General features: G+C 42.4%; 1 protein-coding gene across 1 annotated transcript in view; it reads right to left on the bottom strand.

Moving 5' to 3' along the window:
- The window catches only part of micu1 (mitochondrial calcium uptake 1), a 102,244-nt gene that overhangs the window by 59,445 nt on the left and 15,962 nt on the right, over nt 1–26,837 (bottom strand). Inside the window, exons 4-5 of the mRNA XM_080740423.1 lie at nt 23,885–24,047; nt 8,049–8,092 (exon numbers count right to left, since the gene is read on the bottom strand). Of these exons, the coding sequence (XP_080596549.1) occupies nt 8,049–8,092; nt 23,885–24,047 (207 nt within the window). The remainder of the gene's footprint in view (nt 1–8,048; nt 8,093–23,884; nt 24,048–26,837) is intronic.

Raw genomic sequence — 26,837 nt, forward strand, 5'->3', positions numbered from 1 at the left:
GGCTGCTAGAGCGAACATAAGAGACCTTGTTAAAATTTGACACAGGAGAGAGTTGGCCTATTTCCCAAGACAGCACACCACATTAAAACATGGATAAATTACAATCAAGACACAAAAGTTAAGACATGAAAATGAGGCGTATGATGTTGGCATACACAGTGCACGTTGTACGCACACTGAACCTGAAAGAAATTGGCTCGTAAGGCTGGCAGCATACTTCAAAATAAGTCAGTGAAAATGTTGGCTATGTTGTTTTGTACTTGACGTGGTTCCGCTTTGAGCGCTGAATGTTAGACCAATGGCTGTCGCCGATTATGACATTTTACTCTGCGATTACTTGTCGCTCAAATAATTGTGGATATAACGATTTGCCATTTCCACTATTTTTGAAAAGTTTTGAAAATATGTTGTTTTTTTTACGCCGATTATCTTGAATACAGGCCTGGTTAGACCACACCCTCTGTAAGCAGTGGCCGATCCTGACACCCAGATCTCCACTTCATCACCTTTCCAATTTGCAAACACATTTGTCTCTGAGATTTCACCAATTATGTGCACAGACACACTGTGCTCAAGTGTGTGCTTATATATCTCTCCATGAATTAATTCGCCATCTGGTTGTGTTGTTTTTGTAGTCCACGATCAGACAGGATATATAGAGCTTCTCCTAACGTCCTCAGACAACCTTCAGACTTCAACACAACCATGGTATGATGGTACGTTGCAAGGCAGATTGTGGATTGTTTCCAGTGGAAACCCAATACGTCCAAAACTTTTACTTTATAGGATTCAAATTCGAAAATAGCTAATGTAGCAGATCTACAAGCTCAAAATATTTTGAGCTGGCAGATCTGCTACTTTTAACGCTTTTGTGTGCTGTAGTATGATCAAGAAGAGCGTTCATTTTACGAAGAATAACACACAAAGTTAACATACGGAGAGTATCATGAGTACATTGAATTTCTCTTTGGTGCCTATGCAGTGATGTACGGGCAGTCAGACAATCTTGGAGGCGCAAGAAATGCTGGATCGAACATCGGCCAAGGTTTGTCTGTTTTCCCCCCAACAATACATTACTACCTCACCAGCAAACTTGTTTTGGCCTAGAAGTATGCCGCAGCCTTGGAGGAAGAGGGGAAAGGAGGGGATAATAACACAGTGGGAAGGAGGTTGAGAGCACACATAAACTCAATCACATCCTACCGGTGAGCTGTGAGCTTCAATAATCTGCAACCGAAAACACTATGTCTAAATAGAAACCACACTGAAATTGACCATACCATCAAAACAAGGCAGCCATTTTGCTCTTACTGTACGTCATATTACAGTACGTAAGAGCATATTTAGAGCATATTCATATTTACGGGGCAGCATTATCATAATTCTCTGTTGTGTTACTTCATGAAGACTATGTTTCCTGGATTTTTGCTGGAAAGAGGGAGCGTGGTAGCTCTGGTCCAGAGCGTCAGCTGCACTGACGCTCAGACAGGCGGCTGGCTAAAAGACTAGACCAGGATTTCTGTACCCCTTCGAGGGCTCAACTTCAGTCAAAATATACAAAACTACTTCACTACTCACCTAACCAAATGTAGTTTTGCGTTGTTGAAAGTCTCTTCTCTGCCGTGGGAAACCTCTCAGCACCCCACCCACTCTTTTGACACAAAATAAAATGCACCCACCTCAAGCCACCGCAGACACAACCCGGAAATAAGCGGCGGTCGAGTTGGATGCGGCGGCGGTCGAAAAATGGATGCGTTTACTTTTATTTCATGACAAAAATAATGTATTTTACAGAGTGGGTGGGGTGCTGAGAGGTTTCCCACCGCGGAGAATAGACTATCAACAACGCAAAACTACCTTTGGTCAGGTGAGTAGCGAAGTAGTTTTGTTTATTTTGACTGAAGTTGAACCCTCGTAGGGGTACAGAAATCCTGGTCTAGTATTTTAGCCAGCCGCCTGTCAGAGCGTCATTACAGCTGACACTCTGGACCAGAGCTAAGAGTCAGGGGTGACTATGAAACCAATATTGGCACAGGGCTGCTAGGAAGGGGAGGGCAGGCCCAGAGAGAGAGAGAGAGAGAGAGAGAGAGAGAGAGAGAGAGAGAGAGAGAGAAGAGAAGGGGTTAGGTGAAAGGTGGGGGGGAGGGGTTAAGTGGACCCGGCAGGGAAATCTCAGGAGGAAACCCAAGCCATATATCATCAGGGAAAGCACCATGTGTACCGAGAGGTTTGACTGGCAAGTTAAAGCAACAGTAGCGTCCCAGAGACGTGGTTGGTTGACCTGCACATGGGCAGGCAAGAGCCATAAATCTGGAGCACTCCATTCTGATTTTAGGAGGGGGAGGAGGAGGAATGGGCACCAGCACAGATTATCAATATTTATTCAACGGATAATAGGCCCAGGATATTTGCTTAACAATCACAGCTTTAGAGCAGTGGTTTTCAACCTTTTTTTCATAGCAAGGTCCATTATTTATTCAGCATTTGAACCACAGACAGACCACCATTTGATGAGATTTAAGACTAGTCTCTCAGACCCAAAACTTATATTCAAAAATATTTTGTTATCGTTGGATAAGAGCTGTATTGAAGTGGTACCATAGGAGAGATAGATAAGAGGTCAATCAAAGTAACAATTAATTCTACATTCTCTAATTGTGTAGACTTCTTGGAAATTAAGTAATGCAGGTTTTTAACAATAATTTAACTCTTGAGAGCGTGAAATGAAACCAAGTGGACCCGTCAGGGTTAAAGATCTAATTTGGTCCACTGTTTTATAGACGTGCAGACCAAATCAAGTCTTACTGAAATCAATGCAGAGGTGCAGAGAGAGAGAGAGGGAGCGAGAGAGATAAACTGGTGGAGGAAGGCATGTTCTGTTTTTTTGGTTGAACAGCACATGGAGAGTGGAGGCAGAGTCATTTGTCACACTAGCCTGGGGGCTGAACGGCTCCAATGACGAGGTTAGAAACATTACTTTAATCAACACTCTAATGACTGGATAATGCCCAACCAGAGAGTGAGAGACTGAATGCTGGGAGTTTAGCAGAGAGATTCACTGGAATCTGTGCTCAAAGTGATTAAACCCAACCAGGGGGGGGGGGGGGGGTCTAGGTGACTTATCACAATGAATCATAATCATAACCAAATCGCTGTCCATCTGCCTTTTTTTTTTTACAGTGAGTGGAGAAGCGATATTATTGCAGATTGTGGTGACTTACTTGTGGATCAAGCTGTTGCCATAGGGGACCCATCCTGTCCAAAGTTCACCCGTTGTTATTGCCCTTAAATAGGTCATTAAGCGCAAGGCAGGGCCACTTTGTTCATGTTTCTCTTAATGATTAGAGCAAGTCGGGCATCTCCTAACTAGCTTGAACTTTAAGCATGCTTCTCAGTTGTTGGCAGATGTGTGCGGCATTCTAACCAAAAGGTTTAACCTGCACTTCTGCCCTGGTGTCCTTTTTCCAAACATTTCAAAAATATGTTAATTGCGACAGCTATAGACTAAGAGTCTATAGCTGACCTGTTGTGACATCACATTGTTGACTCAATGACCAAGACAGCCTGTTCTGGCAATCATATATGGAGATCCCTGATGTCATCAATATTAAGCCCATATTTGACAATGCCCATTTATGGACACTCCATATGGCCAAGACAGAATTAATTTTTCAAATCAAGACTGCAGACTATCATCACCTGGATCTCCATATATGAAGATCACGACACTGACCTCATCAAACCCTGGATATCCATACATGGAGACGACTGGATCATCACTTAGATCTCCATATATGGAGCTGGTCAATACCTCTACTGTACAACTGACCTCACAGACTCCATATATGGATATACTGTAGCTGACCTGCTGGACATCACAGTGATGACTCGACCAGCTCAGCAGAAGGGTATACATGCCAAAGCAGCCATGTGCACGCAACGGTTTCGAAACGGGTCCCCATCCGGAACGAATGGGGGTAAATTTATCACATTTTTGTCTTAGGAATGCGACAAAAAACTAAAAATATTATTGAACTCTAGTCTCCATGGCGTGACTAATCAATAGAAGTCATTTTGGGGGTGAACTACTCCTTTAAGGCGTCTTACTGGTATTCGTTTTTTGAGATGCGGGTCTGTGGCCAAATACATATAATTGTGGGGGTCCTTGACATGAAAACGATATACAACATAGAAGTCATTTGTAGAATCGGCAGCAGGTCTAAGGCAGATACCGTACTTCTAGATGTAAATCAACAGACATTACAGTACATCATATCACTTTATTGTGATAGAGCATAAAGGTACTCTCTAACAAGCAAGGCGTTTTTGTCAAGCAATTAATTTGCCCGATTTCATCCCTCCGAAACTGTTGTTTGCATCACATACATACCGTAAAAAGGTGAATACCATGCTGGGATAAAGTAACACAATATTTATTCTGAACAAGTTTGATTTTGCACCGTGAATAAAAGGCATATGAATAAGGCATCGACAATAAGAGTAGTTTTGATGCAAAATACTCGCCAGCAATTTCCATACTGTTTATTTGTCATGACCTCTTTCTGTCTGTGCGTAATGACCTTTTACATTCAAGATTTTGCTGTGCAAGTGATGTGACTGCAAATCCCTCTCTTAAGTGAACCTCGATGCAGTGAAACATAAATGTCAAATGCATTGCTGAGAAAACTGGAAATCTGCAGAAATTAAGAAGTGATCAGCTGCCAGAACAGAAGGGGGACGTTTTTCTTTTTTTGGTCATCAAGATTATTATTATGGGAATTAATCTGTATATGGCAATGCTGGCATCCTATTAGTTCTGGATGGGCATGAGTGGCATTTTCCATCTAAGCAGAGGATTTCCGAGCACAACAGAGTGATATTTTTGATGATTCCTTCTTCTTCTCTGACGGTCAATTTGCTATGTAAATCCCTGGGAAGTGATAGACGCAAAGAAATCAGCGGATTTAAAGACTATTTTTGAAGCAAGACGCTTTGATTTTGACTCCCAAAGACAGTTTGGATTTCAAGTTATTTTCATCGATATTGGACAGACTGTTAAAAAAAGAAATATGTTGTACTTGTACTTATGGCAATTAAAGGTATTTGCGCACGTACACATTGTATCCAGGGAAAAACCGATTCTTTACAGAGGGCTGGCTGTGACATTTATTAATGTAAAATGTCACTAACCAATGTCCTGTACAATGCAGCTGCTTCTTAACGTGGCAATATGAACTGTCTGGTCCATTACGGCTTAATTAAAATGTGCATGCATTGCCAAGTTAGAATAAAGGAAAATAGAAAAATGTTTGGATTGTTCTGTGCCCATTAATATTTTGGCTATGTCACATATTTCATAATGGAAAAACACAATTTACATTCTGTAGGTTACTAATGCTGCATTGATAAATTGTCAATGGCACCGAAAATAATTACTTCCAAGTGTTTCTATCCCATTTACTGTCACGCTTTGGCAGAGAAATCGACATTTGTTATTTAAAGCTGTGGCTATTGGACCTTCATTACTGCAATTTCAAAAGCTTAATTGTGAGTGCTTACTGGAGCGCTCATTTTAACAGATTAAATGACTAAGATCCCAATCTGGTCACAAACTGGGTTTTTTAAACGGAACAGTGCGCATATGAATTAATTTTCAAAATGGCGTAGATTATTATGAATCTTTTTGTAGAACAGGGTGTAACAGTATGTATCTACACGTACTGTATATTTATCTGTATTTATGTATGTATGTATGTATGTACTGTACAGTATGTACCCTATATATATTCATAACATTCATGAAAGCCATGAATGTTGTGTTGTAGTTGAAACTCTATGCATGTTAAATGTTTTGTGTTGAAGCATGTTTGAAGATGGCCATTTCCATCTGGCCAAAGGAGGTGGTACAGTCACCACACTAGTCAACATACCCACAAGCTGCCAGTTTGTCAGCGCAGGGAAGCACTGCGCAAAAAAACAATTAGACACAGCTGAGTATAACCGTGTTATTCTTCACAATACGCTATTGATTATCCGGCCCCTCGTAACATTAAGTATGTATGGAGGGCTTAAGGTGATCTGGCACTATATACGCTGTAGACATCTTTCTTTGTTTATCCGTCACCCATGCATTACTGTTATGCCATTTCAAAAGGGGAACACCGGCTCAGCTAAAATACTATTTGAATGGGGTGTGTAGTATTAATGTTTTAAATAATACAGAGAGGCACACCTAGCTACTTTGTTCTTAATTCATTAAGACCTGAGTCCGATTCTACAAATGTCTTCCAAATCTTTTGTATATCGTCCTACAATTACACGTTAAACCAAATAGCCATGGGCTCAGCTTATCCCCCGAGCCACACCTTGAGCTGTATGTTGCACAGAAACCAAAGTCAGGCACGTCAGCAACACAATACCGATGTATACACTTAGTTGCGTGCCAAGAATCGTGTGCCGAAAATAGCCGATCTGCCGATCTGCAAGCTCACAACGCATCGCATTGTGATGCGTTGTGAGCTTGTAGAGCGGCTATATTCCGGTGAGCGACACCGGTGTGCAACCAAGTACAAATTAAGCAACACCCGCCTTGTTCAGAGCCAACTCTCTCCCCACACTGTCAGGGAATCCCAGCAGGACTACACATATATTTCATAGGGTACTTCCACAATGACAGGAATGGCATTTAAAGTGATAATAATTTTGTAATTTTCTTGTTGTCTTTCGTGATTAAATGAGGTTATGCGATTAACAATTATCAACCAGCATATATTGTTGCCCTCCAGCCTCCATGTCCAACTTCGGGTAGGCAGCATGAATTCACCCTTTGTCAAGTCCCGCCAGTTGTCCCGCCCCACTTCACACCCATTGGTTGCTGTGTCTTGGTGGGACAAAAGTCCTTTCTCTCCATCCACTACCATTGTAATTCAGCTGCTTCGTATTGTTATTTTATGTATTCAATTCTCATTTTAATCTTGGTTTCAGTCAAAAAGGAGCCTCTCAGTGGCAGACTGGCAGTATAGTGACTAGAGATGTTACCGATCAATCGGCAATGGATCGGATCGGGCCGATCAAAGCATGATCGGCGATAATCGGTGGTTTAGATCAAAAGGTAAATTCACCGATCCGATCGGATCGGTGCATCTGATCAACCAGCCATTCAGTATGCCCACTTGAGGACATTTTGGGATATTGATTTCCACAGTGCTGAAGGAATAATTAGTTACTGCTATGATAATAAATACATAGTAATGCTGGTAAATAACTATAAGGCAAATATATAAATGAATTCAAGAGTGAATGAATGAAATAAAGTTAAAACATTAACATTTAGAAAATATAAATAATAACTTGATCGGATCGGTGATTGATCGGGATCGGGTGATCAAACTTTTGTGATCGGTGCTCGGTGATCGGTTCCAAAAAACCTGATCGGACCATCCCTAATAGTGACAGGGCATGTTTTTAAATGTTTTTATTCCTCCAAAAATGATGTTTTAGCAAATTCAACATAAAAAAGGCGGAACCAGGGCGGGACAAGGCAGATTTGTCAGTCAGGGACCAATCATAAGGCTGACAAAAGGTGAATCGATTATGCATACTTGGTTGGTTGCAGGCAATGGCCGAAGTTCGGTTGATAATCTATTCTATTATTCTTTCTTTTTGTATTACTTTCAACATCTTCCATACTGTATACATTAGTTCAGCACTCACACACAAACAGAGGTAAACTGAGAAATAAACCCTTGGATAGGCTCATAAGAAACACAACAGGGATAGGAAACAGCAAAACATACTGTAAACGTAATATGCCTAGTGCAACATAGCACAGATGGTTTGTTATAATTCAGTTCACATTGACATTTGAGGGGGGAGAAAAGTACAGCTGTTAACTTTAAATTAATTTCAGAGCTGAGGAATGGGTCTGAAAAGAAAGGTGATAATGAAAGTGCTTGTTGCCATTATTCACGTGGAACCCATAGCTAGGAGGTAACCCTCTGTTGTTCCCCTGACAGCCCACACACACACACCCACACACCACTTCTTACCTTGCCATCGTAGCGCTTCACCTGGAACTGATCCAGACCCAAGTCTAAAAGGGAAGGAGACAGAAGCAGGGTTAGTACCGCAACCTTAGGCATGAGTGCCAACATTGGCAAAGGGGAGGGTGATCACTGGCACACTGGCAGAAATGTGAGAGAGAGGATTTTTATTTTAAAATCAAATATTGTTTTAAACATGGTCAATTACATTAAGTCACCCAATTTGCAGTAAATTACATCCTGCACACAATTCTACATTCATTAAAATTCTGAACTCTGACGGGGGAGGTAGTTGGGGAGATAGGTGGGTTTTTGCTAATGATGAGTCTAATGATCGTTACAACAAGATCCTGACAATCAAAATATGTCAAAATTTTGATGGGGTGTCATTAAAATTAAAATGAATGTTGACATGGCACACTGACAATCTAAAAAATAAAAACATGGCACTTCATTTCAAAACGTTTGATGACACCTGACGTAGACTACAACCACGGCGACCATAAAAACCATCGCCGACTAACTTTTTTCACTGACGAAAACGAAATAGAAAAATGACTAAAACGATCACTAAATATATTGACGATTTCGTCAGCGAATGAAATCTAGACTAAAATGTTAGGAAGGGACTAGTGGAGAAGAGATCCAGTAGAATTAAAGACAAGTTTGTCTATGTTTGGCTGCACTCTGGTGTTGCACTCAAAATAGCAGCTATTTTGAGCATGCGACCAAGCGTAAAATCAGGCATTACGGCGCCATTATGCCCGCCAAAATACATTTTTGTCGTCAAAAGCAACTGTAGATTTAGTCGAATAAAACCTTATGATATTTAGTCGACTAAAACCAAAACATTTAACTCAATTAAATTGTAGTCAAAACACTCTTCAAATGCAAAAAAAAAAAATGGTTTTAATGGGGAATCACAATGTTTCGGTTGTTTTTAGACCTTCATCAGGCTATCTTTAAAAGACTAGACTAAAACGAAATCTAAATTTGCTGTCAAAATTATCACTGGACAGAAGGGATACAAAGAGATAGAAAGGCAGGGATAGCATGACGAGAAGAGAAAAGCCATGAGGAGACAGGTATTGAGCGAGACACAAAGAGGGAAAATGGGAGAGAGAGAGAGAGAGAGAATGGGCAGTTAATGTGTTTGAAATCACATAGACCGTAAAGTACCCAGGTAGAAAGAGAATGGGTAGGTACATTACATAGCACGTGTGCTTTTTGCAGCAGAGGGAGTGCAAACAACTTTACAGGGTGTCATTACGGTAATCACCGACATGTACCAGCGGATTAATAACGGCCATTAACGAACCATTTCCACATCCCCAGAATCTTTCAAATAAAGTCTCTCGACAGTGTTCCGCACCGATTCCCCCCCATCGTTTATCATAGTAACATTCTAAAGCGGGGAGCTTGTTTGCGAGAGCCCACCTAGCCAGATGCTCTTGACTGTGAGTGGGGAAAATGTAAATAAAGAGTAATGCCTGATTTATAGGCAGGGGCAGAGCACCAAATATATTATACAGTATATATTACAATCTCTGGAGCTTGCAGAGCTGGTACTTTCTGCATAAAACAACGTATACATTTGGAATAAGCCAATAAAAGTTAAGCAAAGAATAGAAGATGTGATATCTGCTATAAACAGTGGTTGCCAAACTTTTTAGCTTGAGACCCAAAAGATACGTTTGCCCGGGGCAACGTGAAAATAGCAGGTCTATACAAGCTCGCAACGCTTCGCGCTGCACTACACGCTTGTATACGAGCTATTTTCACTACTTCTTAATTACAATTATTTTTTAATTAAGGAAAGGAATTTCGTAGAGTTGTTTGTTAGTTCTAAAATGTATAAAATTCTGCAAACTTTCTTATAAAAAAAAAAGATATATATTTATTTGGTAAGTAAGTAAGCCTTGTCGAGCCATGAGGACCATAGGGCAGAAGCCAATCTCCTGTTTCTGTAGAGTGAGGTTAGGTAGCTAGCTTGATGTACAAGTACACCCCCTGGACATGAAGCTAGTACAGTATAGCCCCGTTTTCACTGAGTCAAACTTCTGGAAGTTTTTTCCAAAATGACGGCAATTTTGAAATTCACGCCATGTGAAAACGGCCACTTATTTTGTCTTCCGTGAGTTTTGGTGTCCCAAACGTGACGGGAAAATACCTAGTAATTTTTGCCTAAAGTCCCGGCAGAATAGAAATATCCCCACAGTGAAAACGGCATACCGTGATTTTTACTTTTTTCGGACAAGCAGGTGCACGCAAGGAGCCAATATTAACAGTTAAAGCATTGTAATTGGGATTGAAAGCTTCAGAATCAATATTGCATTCGAATGTTATGTAAGCCAGCCAAACACAGAAGACAGACTCGAGAAATGCAAGCTTAATGCTAGATCAATGCATGGTTCAAAATTATTCTATAGCCTATTTGTAATTAAGCTGTGTGGGTTTTGATACAAGTCCGCTCTGGAGACAGGAGCGCGATGCGCTCGTAATGTGATAAAAGCTGGAATCTTTACCAACTTTTTTTACGGTGCTATAGCCTATTTTTTGTCTGAGTGAGACACAATGCGCTCATTTGGCCTATGCTGTGATGAAAGTTGGAAGCTACCAACTCAAAGAGCGTAACTTGTTAAATCCATTGGTGAGAGAGAAAAGGAGAGACGAACAGACGTGACTCGCTGCTGCTTTAGCAAGCGATCAAGCGTCCAGACGCAGACGGTGTGGTAAGCACTGGTTGCCATGTTTGCTAATTATAAGCGACTATGGTCTTGATTTCCGTAAAGTTGCTTGTATGTATTGATCGTTTCTGGCTGCTTTTTATTTGTTGTGATCTTTTAGATCGGTAATTGTCAAGTAGCTGATGTGGCGATGCTTATAGTTTTAAATTGCTTTTGTGGCCTAGATAATATCACTTTTTGGGGCTTATTTTCGTACACCTGGTTGCTTATTTCTCTCGCAAAGTCTGGCAACACGGATTTTCATTCCGTGACGGTTTAGTAGTGAAAACGATGTATTTTATGGCGATGCCAGCATTTTTGCTCATGTGAAAACACCCAAAAAACAAAACTCCCGGCAAGTTGAAAATGATTATGCTAATTATTTTGCAGGAAAAATTCCGGAACTGTAGTGAAAACATGCCTTATGTCACAGGAACTTACCCCCAATCCAACCCTTGATGCCGAGTGTAAAGCTTGGAGGACTGGGTCGGATTTTTCTTTGATCTTTGGTATGACCCAGCCGGGGATCGAACCCCAACCTCCCAGTCTCAAGGCGGGACACTAACCACAAAGCCACTGAGCTAATGGATTTATTTGGAAGAGGGGAACATCTTTTGAAATATATCGTCGTTGTCGGGTGGAAACCTCGTATCTCCAAGTTTCAAATGTGTCCGTTCTGTCGCAAAAGTAAAGCCCCGCTTCATCACACAAGGCCGTCGCACAAAAGTAGTGAAAACAGCCGATCTACAAGCACACAACGCATCGTGGCGCGAGGCGTTGTGTGCTTGTAGATCAGCTGTTTTCACTAGTTTAAATCATTTTTAAAATGATAAATGCAAAACGAACGTTTTGGACATACCCGACATTTCACCCGACAACGACGATATATTATTCTTTTTTTACGCAGGTCAAGAAAATTGGATTTGTCGTGACCCATACAAAATGGTCCTGGGCCTGTACACTTCCCTGCAGGAGAGCAGCTCTCATGATGGAGAACGTAGCCTATAGTCCTCGCTTCACTTAACACACACGGTGGCCTGAACCGAGACACTATAGGGTCAATCAATGTCATTATGTCACAGCGAGAGAGAGAGACGGTGAACGACACTCGGGAGAATTAATAATAAATTGTTTGCCCTCCCTTCCTTGTTCCTTTCCCCTCCCCTTTCACTTCGGTGTCGTCGTCACCTCCATCACCTCCGTCTCATCAGATTGATGACCCCTAGGCTCGCTCGCCTGGCCGGCTCGTGACCTCATGACATCATGATGGCTGACAGACAGGCAGCAAAGTGCAGCTCTCCTATGATATGACACCGCAAGTGCTAACAGGCAGTGGTGGAAAAAAGTACTGAAATGTTTTACTCAAGTGAAAGTATCAATACCACAATGCAGAAAAACAAGTTAGTAGAAGTCCGGAATTCAAAATGTACTTGAGTAAAAGTACAAAAGTATTGGCACCAAAATGTACTTACGGTACCAAAAATAAAAGTACTCATTAGGCAGAATGTCCCATTTCACGTTTTCAAATGTATAGAAATCATTTGAAACTAGCCGATCTACAAGCTCACAATGCGTCGCATCAAATGGACAAAATGTATAAGGCTGAAGAGATCAATGTATATTTTATAATAATATTCTAAATCTACAAAGTAACTAGTAATTAAAGTTGTCCAATATTGTAGTGAGTAAAAGTACAATATGTGCCTCTGCGATGTAGTGGAGTAGAAGTAAAAGTATTGGAAATTGGAAATTCTAAAGTAAAGCACAAATACCTCAAAATTGTACTTAAGTACAGTACCGTACTTAAAGTGTTAGTTCAGCTATTTTTTACATAAAGCTGTGTGAAATACTTGCCATTAAAATAGTGGTTACAAATGTATTATTTCATTACCAGAGTCCCGTGGTCAGAGTTCTGGTCAGTTTTAGATGAATATAAGGTAGTTCCGGTAATTTGGCAGGGGCTCATGGCCCAATCATTAAAAATACCTGTAGATGAATCCACAAAACTAGCGTAATTTGTATTGTTGACCTATTTCTACCAGAATAGACCAATTTTCGCTCAACTTTGACCCCTCTGTCACATGGTACTATTTTTTGTGTCCAGTATCACTACGCCGCTGCAACGTATTTCCCCAAAACAAGTTGCTTTGCAGTCAGCTGATCAGAACGAAACCTCGCTCTATATGGTAGAAATAGGCCAACAATACAAATGACGCTAGTTTTGTGGATTAATCTATTTTCAATGATTGGGCCACGCAAAATTGCCCCCACCCGATTGGAACTACTTAAAATTCATCTAAAACTGACCAGAACTCTGACCACGGGACTCTGGTAATCAATTAATACATTTGTAACCACTATTTTAATGGCAAGTATTTCACACAGCTTTATGTAAAAAATAGCTGAACTAACACTTTAACTAAATGTACTTAGTTACTTTACACCACTGCTGTACTTGTGTTTTATGATAACTAGACCTTTCCCGTTCGAATATATGTGCTGCAAAATATGTGCAGAGTGTGGGTTTTGGGGAAAGTAACTGTAACTGCATGGTGCATTCCTAACTGTGAGAGAGGTGTGTGTGTGCCCGGGGCTACAGATCCCATGGCCTGGAGGAAGGGACCGTAACCCTGACAACAGGCTGTAGAGCTGTAGAGTGAAGAAACGCTAAGAAATCGCTAGAATTTGGGAAAAATGAAATTCGGGCTCCGTCATTGTGTGTATAATGCTAATGACCAATGCCATGTTAAATTTGAGATCAGTCGCTGAAGCGAGTGAATAGATAATGCATTTTGTGAGTGACTGACCTCATCTCTAAAATTATATGTAGGATTGTATCTTGCCTGTGTTTTTCATTATGATAATCATTTTTTTTTTAAATGTGAATTCTAGATTTGTTCTGTTATTCAATGCAATGCTTTTTTTTGGTACACTTGACATTGCTGAAAATGAGTGCAACCTCAGTGATGTTCGAGGTGAAATAAACGTCTGAACTGAACTGAATTGAATTATGGCACTGCAGGCGAGTGGAAAATATTGGTAGACTACAACGCATCCTTCAAAGGTTTGCTCTTCCACACATTAAACAAATCACATTGGCATTGGCCAGGTCACGTGAGTCAAGTAAATGAGTGTAATCAACGAGGGACAGTTGAAGGTAATTGAAACCGGGAATACGATCACACCACAGGTAGGAATTGCTTTGTGTGCGGTGGAGGCTTATTTAGTGTGTTCCATTTAGTGGTTCTCAAACGTTTTGATTTCAAAGGCCACCATAACTCTGAGAGTGTACAAATGGAACCTAATGGACCCGTACAGGTCCATTTGGTTCCATCTGTACACTCAAGAGTTACAGACCCATAAGGGGCTATTTGGAACCCCTTCAACGACACTTTGAGACCCACTGGTGTAGTACAGTGTTTCCAGTGAGCCAACATGCACAATAGAACAGAGCCTTAATCAGTATCACTGGTAACACCTGTGAAGGAAGTTAACACTACTACTGCCTTTTAATTTGAAGGGATGCTTGGTGCCTTGGTGCAGCCGCCGCTATTATTTTGAAGGGCCGGATGGGGGTTCTTTTGTTTTTTTGGATTATCACTTGACGGCAACGTTTACGTTATCTAGTCACATGACAGTGTGAGCCCAGAAAAGAAACATGGCTGCGCCCTGCCGAGTGTATTTTCTACTCTAAACAGGCCACCCTTTGGATCAAAATGTCTCTTTTTGAGTAAATGAAGTCTCTTTATGGGCCTCTCAATGGATTTACTATGGCGGAGCTTCACTTCGCGTGCACACCCAACGTGCGTTGTAAACAAATCGCGGACATTACCGATGCGGGCGGGACCGGAGCGACGTACTGTAAGTAATTATACTTTTACTGTAAATACAGTAAGATTGACGGTGCTCACCGTCAACGGCACCATGATTTTAACCCTTTAAATGCCAGTGAGGATCGTCAACGGCAGCAGAACTGTTAAGGAAGGGGCCCAATTTCCTATTCTACAATATGGCTGCTGTGGATAGAGCCTATAGCTTGGTATGGAAGATGGAAAGGTAGGGGTGTGTGTGGGGCGATGGCGTACCAGGCGATAGCCCTTGTTTCATCATGCAATAGGACGAGCCATGGTTGGCATACAAGAGAAATAACCAAATTACATGGCACGCTGAAGTACTAATTGCTTGGGGAGGAAGAGCCTTTTGTTTTGTAAGAGGGCTAGAATCAGTAAGCTGCCTGAAAGGGGGTAGAATTGCCTTGCCTTTGAGGGATAAGGACGATTTAGAGGCTCACCATAGAGAATTTCAGTAATTTGGGCCATTTTCTCAGCGTCTGTCATCAATTTTCTCAAAAGCCCTGCCATGCAGGTGAAGAACATCTGCTGGAGTGCTGACACCTTATTACTCGTGTAAATCTTCTTCCACTTCAGATTCAGATCAAACCTAATCAGGAAGCAAACTAACGGGGATTACTGCATCGTGACTGGATCAATAATCCTTTGACCTTCAGGTCAGCAGTCAACGCTGACAGGAAGCCAATGACAAGCCTCTACAGTCAGTGGCAATCTGAAGACCATCTCCAAATTGATCGCGACCGAAGGTCGCAGTATACCATGAGAAATGTCGCAGCTTGTCTCCGTCTGTCTGTCTGTCTGTCTGTCTGTCAGTGTCAGTCCTTCCTTCAGTCTGTCAGTACACATTTTTACAGTCTATTGGTTCCCTTTGTCACTGTGACATCAATCTGACATCATGCTCTGATGTCACTTTGATGTAGGGGAACCATTCTTAACACAATTAGTGCCTCTTAATCTGAAGGTTGCTTGGTGCCTCGGTGCCACGCCGTTTCCTCCATAGGCCGCCGCTATTATTTTGAAGGGCTGGAAGGGGGTTGTTTTTGTTTTTTTGGATTATCACTTGACGGCAACGATTACGTCATCTAGTCACATGACAGTGTGGGACAAGAAGAGGAAGATGGCTGCGCCCTGCCTTGTGCCTTGTTTACATTTAGATCTGCTGCAAAATGTCTCAAAATGTCTATTTTGTTTAAATGAAGTTTCTTTATGGGCCTCTCCATTGACTTAACATTGAGGAGCTTCACTTCGCGTGCACGCCCAACGTGCGTTGTAAACAAATCGCCGACATTACCGATGCGGGCGGGACCGGAGCGACATTAACACATATGGTGCCAACCCCGAGTTTCCCGAGTTTGATTTCAAATAGACCGCTGTGCCAACCCCGAGTTTCCCGAGTTTGGGTTTAATTACTTAATTAGGTTAATTACACTCTCCCCCATCTTGTTACAAAGTTTGGTGCTTCTGTGATTAAAAAAAAGTCAGAAATCACATATTCAACAAGTGATGTGAGCAAAAACAAATACAAATGCTTCCCATGAACCACAATATTGCTAAACTATGGCTCAAATGGCTCAAATATCTAACTTCATTACTCGCTCTAAACCAGAAATGCATTCACTGCTTTGAACTGCTTTCCGTGCATTAGGCTAGTCAATTGCACCTTTATTACACACGATGGCGCTATTGTCAGATTAGTGGAAGCCCTGTTGTGTGAAACCAACGGATTGAAGCCAGGGTGTTTCCCCCAGGTCAAAACAATAACTCTAGATCACGGGCTGCTATGCAGCCCTGGAATTAGTCGGTCACGGTGACAAACAACATATTCTTCCTCATAATCATCGTCATCACAACTAACTCTAGTGCTATCACGGGCTGCTGTGAATGTCCTGGCATTAGTGGGTCACTGTGACAAACATTTTCTACTTCATCAGTCATCACAACAATGTCAAAAGACGGTGGCGCTACAGCAGCAGCTAGACAATCTACTTTTGCTTTTCCTTCGACCCTGGAATACAAAACAAACAGCCACGATCAAAGGAAGAATCCATCGCCTGAACCTATATAATGGAGTCTAAAACATACCTGTTTGAGCGAGTTGTAGTCGGACATTTGTCACAGAGAGAGAGAGAGCGAGAGACCTCGGAGCAGAATGCAATATGTACGCGTCCATAGTGGAGCCATCGGACGGCGGCCTCTCCTCACTGTGGATCGCGTTCTTGTCTGGTTCCAACTTCAACTACGGAGGTAATCCGACTCAGCGCAACAGCGCAACACCGCGACCGCGGGTTGACCCACTGAGCCCTGGACGAGTGGACATGATGATCGAGCCCTATGAGAGAGCCCTATACAGCCAATACAGCATTCTGCTCCGAGGCCTGACACTGAGTCGGAGGTTTCTGTGAGCCAGAACCGGAGCCAGAACCACCAGAGGCGGACCCGGTCGCTTCTCCCCAGCTGGCTGCGGGGACGGCCCGCAGCCCACACACAGGCCCCATCGTGAACGTGCCAAACCAGCAGCTCGTTAGGTAAATGTTTCTTTCTTTCTCCCCCCCCCCTTCTGTTTCTGAAGTTGTATTTGTATCGCGAACTGCCGGTATAGTAGTGATCCACGATTACATTTAGAATGTATCCAGTGATGTTACTAGGTTTTCAATGTAATGGGTCCCGGGACCCACAGGTGGTCATTCAAATGGGTCCCAGAAAAGTTGTATGAGTCCTCAATTCAATGTTTTCGAGCGCTGTGAGCTTGTAGATCGACTATTTTCAAAATGTTTGCCTATTTCTTATATTTATTTTACAATTTGGCTAATGTTTGAACTTAGAACTACTAAAACTACTAAAACATGTGCCCCTAATGAATTTGGGCGCGCAAAATGGCGTCGGACGTCGGTGGAATCAAAACATTGACATTTCTATCGCCTGTTTAAGACTTTCTACGTGGATTTTATTTGTGTTAACGTAGGGTAAAGTAGAATGCTTTCACCCATGAACAATGGTGGTGTCTGTGGAATTTTAAAATGTTTTTCTTATACCGCGACCCGGTAAATTATTTTAACATGGACTCCAATGGAGGCGCATCCCCGGGACCCCAGGACCATGACATGAATGAGTCCCTGGGCGACTTGAATGAGTTTTTGATGCGGGATGCGCACGTAATGACATCACTGTGTATCTATTCAATCATTCACAGATGTCGGAGAGTCCATTCAGCTCTCAGAATATATATATATATATATATATATATAGCCTATATATAATCGTCAGATGAATCAATGTATGTTTTATAATCTAAGTTGCTCTGGGTAGGATTGGATAAATGTGTCTTCTAAACCCCTAAAACTTTTAGGCTAAAGGTGTAAATTGATTTGTGCTTTTTTCCCCCTCCCATCTGTTATTTATTTAGACTCAGAATCAGACGATACTGTTGGAGATAATGATGATGACCATCATGTGTCACGTGATGCCCCTGAAGGTAAGATTATTGTTTAGTAAAACGGTTATTGTGGTTTGTGTGTGTGTGAGAGAGAGAGAGGAGGGGGGAGGAAGAGAGAGAGAAATTTTTTTCTCTTGGGTGTGTGTGTGTGTGTGTGTGTGTGTGTGTGTGTGTGTGTGTGTGTGTGTGTGTGTGTGTGTGTGTGTGTGTGTGTGTGTGTGTGAGAGAGAGAGAAAGAGGGAGGGAGGAGAGAAATGAAGGAGAGGGAGGGAGGGAGGGATAGAAAGAAAATGTATTGTGTGTGTGTGTGTGTGTGTGTGTGTGTGTGTGTGTGTGTGTGTGTGTGTGTGTGTGTGTGTGTGTGTGTGTGTGTGTGTGTGAAAGAGAGAGAGGGCGGGAGGGATAGGGAGAGAGAAAGAGGGAGGGAGGAGAGAAATGAAGGAGAGAGAGGGAGGGAGGGATAGAAAGAAAGTGTGTGTGTGTGTGTGTGTGTGTGTGTGTGTGTGTGTGTGTGTGTGTGTGTGTGTGTGTGTGTGTGGGATAGAGGAAATGTATTTTATTGTGTGAGAGAGAGAGAGGGATAGAGAACATGTATTGTGGTGTGTGTGTGTGTGTGTGTGTGTGTGTGTGTGTGTGTGTGTGTGTGTGTGTGTGTGTGTGTGTGTGTGTGCGTGCGTGTGAGACACATTGTATTGTAAATGGATTTTATTTTTCTATATTTATAGGTAGTGGTTCGTGCAGAGGAGCCTACTGACTTCCCTTTGGAGAACTGAAAACTTTCCTTGCCCGCTGTTTCTGACCGGCCTCATCTCAACTCACACGTGCACGCACGCAGCCTCTGAACTGTGAACACGCACGCAGCCTCTGAACTGTGAACATGCACACGCACACGAGCACGCATGCAGACTCTGAACTGTGAACATGCACACATACAGGCGCACGCATGCACGCGCGCACACGCACAATGTGAGAAACAATGTGAACAAGCCAGAGAAACACTGAACTAGCAAGAATACACTTGATTGAAAACGGTAAAGAAACAAAATAAAAAACACTTATTTGTCTTATTCTTTTGTATTTCTTTGAAGGAAAAATACTGTAAATACAATATTGAAGTCATTGAAGTCAAAGCTAAAAAGATCAAGTGAGTTTTCAGCCTGATACAGTATCATTCACTAAAAGCTGTTTTTCTCAAAACAAGGTCTAAAAAGGGGTCATTTTTGGCCGTTTTTTTTTTTTGTCTGGCCTATAAATACAGAAGCGAACATCGTAGAAACATGGTTCTTGGACCGGGTGAAACTAGAGAATCTCCTCTTTCATTCGGTGTGTTGTGTGATTTTGTCACGATAAAACTGAATGCTGAGGCTGTCTTCGAAGTTGGTCAAAAACATGGCAATAGCACAGTACAGACAGAAATAAGCCATGGCAACAGATGTGTTAAGTAATAATATCTTTACTGTATATACAGTAAGATTCACAGTCCTCACCGTCAACGGCGCCATGGTATTAACCCTTTCAATGACGGTGAGGACTGTCAACGGCAGCAGAACAGTTAACAGAATGGGTTTTCTGCTCTGACATCACGCTCTGGCTTCATGTCCCTTTTATGCCCATATAATGAATAGTCGACAATGTGATGTCAGAACATGCCCATATATGGGCATTCCCAGATAACACTCGCAAATTAATTACATCCTTGTCCGTTTTATGCCCACAAATGGAGATCCCTGTCCGAGTGTCATCAATATTAAGGGCATATCTGGGAATGCCCATATATGGGCATGTTCTGCCAAAGTCAACAGGCACTGTTGAGATTGGGTAACTGGTCCGATATACATCACTGGCCAGATAGCCAAGAATTGGCGCCGCCCTGAGGCGTCTTACTAGTAAATGGAAACGTGGGAAAAAAGAGGGTTCATTTATCATTTATTCATTTTGTTTTATACCACCATGGGCTAGAATAACCCACTGAGCCAAAAAAAACACAACAAATTCATCAGCGGGCTGTCAGCTTCTGAGTGTCTAGAGACTTATTATTATTATTATTATTGTCATTATCATAACAGAAAGGCTGGCCCAGGAGTATTCTGCTTGGTAATCTCAGAGCCACTGAGCTGGCTAGGAGAGAGGATGAGGAAATGACTGCCTATGACTTAATAAAACACCCTGCGGAATCTCTTTAGTGCCTTCTTCTCTCGCTCACTTCCTCCCACTGTCCCCCCTTTCCAATGGAGCTCAGCTCACTCAGCATTATTATTACTTTAACTCATTCAGAACGGGTACACTATATTGTGTATTATTATTTCATGCTTTAACTAATAAAAAAACGGTGCCGCGCTGCGAGCTTGTAGATCTGCTATTTTTGAAAAATCGTGAAAATTGGAATTTTGACGCGATTTTATAAGTGTCTTTTGAATCCTTCTAAGATTTTTTGAAAAACCTACCGGTATGTTTCTTTGTCAGCAATCTGGCCAGCCATCGTCAAAGAAAAGGTCCTTTTCACTTAACTGAAGCTCAGTTAGTCTGTTCTTGAGAGACTACTATGTCAGTGGTTCTCAAACCTTTTCATGTGAAGGACCCCCAAAATGATATGTATTTGGCCATTTGGCCACGGACCCCCATCTCAAAATATTTAGTTCCAGGGACCACCCAGAAGCAAAATTTGAGTTACAAACGTTCGCTTTGAAAATACATATATTCAAAGATTTGCACACATTTTCACGACTTTTTCCAAAAATAGCAGATCTACAAGCTCGCGCTGTGAGCTTGTATATCTGCTATTTTTCACTGGTTAAAGCATTCAATAATTCTAGGCCTAAATGGGTTTTAATACAAGTTTGGTAAGAGGGAGGAGGGGACGGGGAGAACGAGAGTATTATTGGGGGTCAAAATAAAAAGTTGGAGGACGGCACTGCGCCAGGAGAGTGAAGGCGCTGGAGCGGGGCCAACTTGAGCCAAGTTCCTGACAGCGATAAATATATGGAAGTGCTGAGTCGTGCAGAGGGCAGGGGCAGCACCAACAAAGGCCTTATTGGCAGAGCAAACTGTAGGGGGCGTTTGTGCAGGTTGGTGTTCATCACATTCAGCCGTAGGCAGGGACGTGCTGGCCATTGGGAAAAGCGGGACAACTCCCGAACGGCCGGTTCATTCCTGGCAGGTCCAGGCCGGCCATTAGGAAAAAAATAAAAAATAAAATGTCGGCCTTCGTTCCATTTTGGGGGCTGGGCGGCCAACAAAGTAAATTGTCATTGTCGGGCAGAAACCTTGTATCTCCAAGTTTCACATTTATAATTTTTTTCGCAAAGCAAAGCCCTGCTTTATCATACAAGGCCGTCGCACAAAAGTAGTGAAAACATGAGGGCCTCTCCAACACTTTTTCCCGGGCTGAATCAGGGGCCCAGCACGTCCCTGGCCGTAGGCCTGCCAGGGAGGCAACCAGGGGTGTCGCACCAAATCCTGGGCCCTGGGTACAAGGATTCACTGCGGGGGCCCCCCAATGGCCCCCATGAATGTTCTTCATAGGGGGAGGGGGGTTTAACCCATTTAGACTGGGAACACATTATTTTGTGCTTTAACTATTGAAAAAAAAGCAGATATACAAGCTCACAGCACGGCACAGAGTGCCACGCACGCACCACGCTGCGAGCTTGTAGATCTGCTATATTTGAAAAATCGTGAAAATTTGTTTTTTGAAAAACCTATGTTTCTATGTCAGTGGTGCTCAAAACTTTTCATGTCAAGGACCCCCAAAATTATATGTATTTGGCCACGGACCCCATCTCAAAATATTGAGTTCCAGGGACAAATGTTCGCTTAAAAAATACATATAATCAAAGATTTGCACACGTTGTCACGACTTTTCAAAAATAGCAGATCTACAAGCTCGCAGCGCTTGTATATCTGCTATTTTTCAATAGCTAAAGTATAAAATAATTAAGACCCCTCCACCTTGGACCCTAGTAACTCAGTCCCACTCCCCCCCCCCCCCTTGTGACGCCCTTGGAGGCAACAGACTCCAACATTGCAAAAACGCCACGGAGAAGTTTGCACTCTCTCTATTCCACAGCGGTGAAGTGTTAGTGCTGAAACAAACCTATGCTAAGTTAAGCTCCCTGCCTTCCCAAACCCACCTGTGGCCCCTGTTAAATATATCTCACTGGCTCTGCGTGCATTGCCTTCCGATTAACACACCAACTGCTGCGTGGTAATGTGTCACCCCATCATCCTCACAGCCAATTGGACAACTCTGTCCTTGCTCCGCCTTCCTGCCAACTATCATATTTCAGATCATGGTTGGTGGGATTTTAAACATAGGCAAACTGGCACAGGTCCTCGAATGCCAACACACATTGGCTGAATGCCCCCGTCAATGGAATGGGGGGGGGGTGGGGCTGTCTCAGTCTTTAGCTACTTTGAACATGGGTGGGTAAAGGCCCATTCCCACTGGGCCAGATAACAGATATCTGGAGATATTTCTCCAGATATTTCTCCATGCAAAGTGGATGGTAGATACAGATAAAAAAATGTTTTGCCACAGATAAAAGTATCTGTGGCAAATATCTGTGGTATATATATTTTTTATCTGTATCTATCATCCACTTTGAATGGAAAAATATCTGGAGAAATATCTCCAGATATCTGTTATCTGGCCCAGTGGGAATGGGCCTTAAGGGTGATAATATTATATATACTGTAGGGATGGTCCGATCAGGTTTTTTGGAACCGATCACGAGCACCGATCACAAAAGTTTGATCACCCGATACCGATCAATCACCGATCCGATCAAGTTATTATTTATATATTATTTATATATTCTAAATGTTAATGTTTTAACTTTAATTAATTAATTCACTCATGAATTCATTTATATATTTGCCTTATAGTTATTTACCAGCATTACTATGTATTTATTATCATAGCAGTAACTAATTATTCCTTCAGCACTGTGGAAATCAATACCACAAAATGGCCTCAAGTGGGCATACTGAACGGCTGGTTGATCGGATGCACCGATCGGATCGGATCGGTGAATTTCCCTTTTGATCTAAACCACCGATTATCGCCGATCACGCTTTGATCGGCCCGATCCGATCCATTGCCGATTGATCGGTAACATCTCTAATATACTGTGTGTATGTATGTGTATTGTGTATGTATGTATATATATATATATATATATATATATATATATATATATATATATATATATATATATATGTGTGTGTGTGTGTGTGTGTGTGTATAATCATTCATATGATCTAAACATGAAAACAAAAAGAGAAATGCTGTGGGCTTCAGTTGTAGGACCTTTTGATTGCACCTGAATGCTGCTGTGACATTCCGGCTCTTGCCTTTCCTCAGACAGACGAGAGCCGAAACAGCACTCAGGTGCCTTTTTTTTCCTTCCTTCTTTTTAAATCAACTGGAGCCCACAGTGTGCAAAGCGTTTTCTCTTGTACTTTTCATGTTATATATTTTTTCGCTTAGCACCTGCCTCCCTTTATATTGATATGATCTAAACGGCCATACCAGATGGCAACGTATCGCCCTCAATACAGTGATGACCATCTGGGCTCTAGCTGCAGTGCGTGCACACACACACACACACACACTAGACCAGGCTGCTCAGGTCTCCGGGTTGCACTTATGATTCATCACTGCGCTCGAATGCCTTGGAGGAGAGACGAGGATTGAGCCTCCCTTACCGTCCGCCCAGATAAGACACAGGGGGGAAAGAAACAAAAACCAATCGATAAGCTGAAGATAAAAGAAAGAAAACATAAAAATGTGGTGGGTGCGAGGAGGAGTGACCGAAAGGGAGGAGAACTCACTCTCAGGCTGCTTCTCGTTGGGCGTGATGGAGCGGATGAAGTCCTGGGGCGTCATGTAGACCTCGGCGTCTCCGTGCTCGCTGATGATCTTCAGCGTGGCAAAGTAGCGGAAAATCTTGTCCGGCGTGGAGTAGGCCCTTATCCTGTTCTCATACTCCATCACCTGGTAAAGCAGAGAGAGAGAGAGAGAGAGAGAGAGAGAGAGAGACAGAGAGAGAGAGAGAGAGAGAGAGAGAGAGAGAGGGGGGCCAGTTAAAAGCCATTTAGGCCTGAACGCAAATCGGTCTCACTTTAGATTTGAACCACTTTAACCATTATTTTATGCTTTAAACCAGTGTTTCTCAAATGGGGGTACTAACCCTACGCCTAGGTGTACACGGAGGTACTGCAGGGGGTACCAAAAAAGAAAAATAGAAGAATAAATCATGATAATATTCATAGTTAAATAATTAACTGCAATTGAATTAGAGGAGTTATGTTTAATGATGACACTTGAGATCCTGATAGTTGCTAACCCAAATTACATACCAGGCAACTGGGATGTGTTTGAATGATGTTTGAATGTAAGTTATTGACATGAAAACTGGACTGAAATATTACGGCCATAGTGTTGAAAATAAATCTGTTCAGGAGGAGCCAAACTCTCACTCCCTTTCATATTTGTGATGTTATATTCTTGAAAAGTGGGGGTTATCATATAGCATCATATACCACTAGTTATGGTTTTAATTGCAGTTTTATAAGGTAAACGTTGTTGTCAGGTAAAGGGGGTACTTCGATTCAAAAATCTGGGAAAGGGGGTACTCAAGCCAAAAAAGATTGAGAAACACTGCTTTAAACTATTAAAAAAATAGTTAATCACGTAAACCCTAGTTGACCCAAGGTCCCCCAGGGATCTATAACACTCCTTTTCTCCCTCCTTTTTTCCCCTCTACAACCAAATCCCTTCCCTGAAAATAGACATATCTAACAGATCTGTGCATGTGCTATTACAGAATATTATCCCCAGAATAGGGATGCGATCTTGTGGTTTAGGATTTGTTTTCACGTTCACAGATTGTATCCCAGTGAGGATCGCTGAAATGAAAATTCTAAGCACATCTTTGGCAGCTTTTCAGCAACACAAAAAGAACAATGCTCAGTTGTACACGGCTGACGACTGCTTAATGCAATATTAACCTGATAACAAAACCATAATGCCGAGACTCACAGTGTGACGTGTCAAATCAAAAACGCAGCCATCACTCCAGACGGAGTGAAAGGAGCCGAGCGGAGCGTTGGGGTGGGTGACAGGAATAGAGGTGTGTAAGGTGCCTACAGAAAATGGAGCTGTCAGTGACTGACTGAGGTGCAGTCAGTGTTAAAGCCTCCAGCTCCCAGACTCCATTACAGCATAATCGAAAAGCAAATAAATGAAAACCGTGTTTTTTTTTTTTAAAGAGGGAGCTGAAGGGACTCGGGGGTTACAACAAGCTGTCACTGTTTGGGACCGAGTACAGACAGGGTTCCTCAGTCCACTCCAGTAGTCCACTCACAGGGTCACGCACCTCATTCACAGCGTAGCCAGGCCATCGCAGCACGCATGAATAATGACAAGGCAAGCGCAGAAGGATAACACAACACACGGCACACACACTGGAAAGCTGTGGTTTGTGTTAGCGGCATCGTCTCTTTAATAAAAAAAAAAACAAGCAAGTCATTTTGGTTTATAACACAATGCCTAGGCCATAAACAGCAAAGTGCTCACAAGAAATTTTTTGTTTGCAAGATGCTTGTTTGGCATACAGTCACATGGCAATGTGGTCACTGCATACACACTCACAGATAACAGGGGTAGTAGTAGATAACCACATGCTTCCTCTAAAACACATGCTTCCTCTAAAACACAGGAGCCACGTGTAGTGGCTAGCCGCTTTTTTCTCTCCACCTCCTAGCAAGGGGTTTCGCAGGGGGTGTATTAACACGCTGAGGTTTTTGCCACCTTCTACTGTATAGTTCCTGTCACTGCTGAACAAGTGTTCCGACGAACCAGTAGGAGTCACTAGTGCAGAGAATTGTTGCTGTAGGGTGGAAACCTTGTATGTCCAAAACTGTTCCTTTTTTATTATTATTTTAAAAACGAGTTAAAGTAGTGAAAATAGCCCATCTACAAGCGCACAACGCCTTGTGGAGCGACGCGTTGTGCGCTTGTAGATCTGCCATCTTCAATACTTTTGTGCAACACTCTTGTATGATGAAATAGGGCTTAAATTGAACTCTTTCAATGCCACCTTTTCACCACTAGAGGGCGCCCAATGGCCATAGAATCCTACATAGACAAGCGCTGGTATATGCACCAAGCCGTGCGCAGCCATGACTCGCCTGAACACTTTCCTTTGTGCATGTACAGGAACAGGATGAAGTTAGCTTGAAGTTAGCTATTGGCTACCAAGCATTTTAGAAGCCCTATTATCGGCGATTTAGCCATGATTAAACCTTGCACACCTCATGGATATGCATGGAACAGAGAAAATGAGCTCTAAAGATCCTGGATTGCATTGGAGTGGATGGTAAATATCGGCGGCGCGACGCTCTCGCGGGCCGTGTAAACAGATGACGGCCGGCGGCCCGGCTCGAAAAAAAAAAAAAGACGAACTAGTTCGGGATCGGCACCCTGATAAGGACAAATAAAGCCGAACTAGTTCGGGATTGGCACAGTAAGAGTTAAGAACATACTATTTTGAAACTTGGAGATACAGGGTTTCTGCTCGACAGTGACGAAATGCAATAAGGACGCCAAGCCAAAGCCAAAGGCACCGCGAGAGATTTAACTCACTCTACCTTTTAATTTTGAAGATGCCCAAAAGGCAAGCCCTCTAATTTTAGGAAGACACCACTGCCTTTAAATATGTCTCCTCCTGGCACTTTTCACTTCATTGCCACTGTATTTCATGAAATTGTTCCAAGTGACATC

The sequence above is a fragment of the Nannobrachium achirus genome, assembly GCF_963921795.1.
Source record: "Nannobrachium achirus genome assembly, chromosome: 13".
In the NCBI taxonomy this organism is placed as follows: Eukaryota; Metazoa; Chordata; class Actinopteri; order Myctophiformes; family Myctophidae; genus Nannobrachium; species Nannobrachium achirus.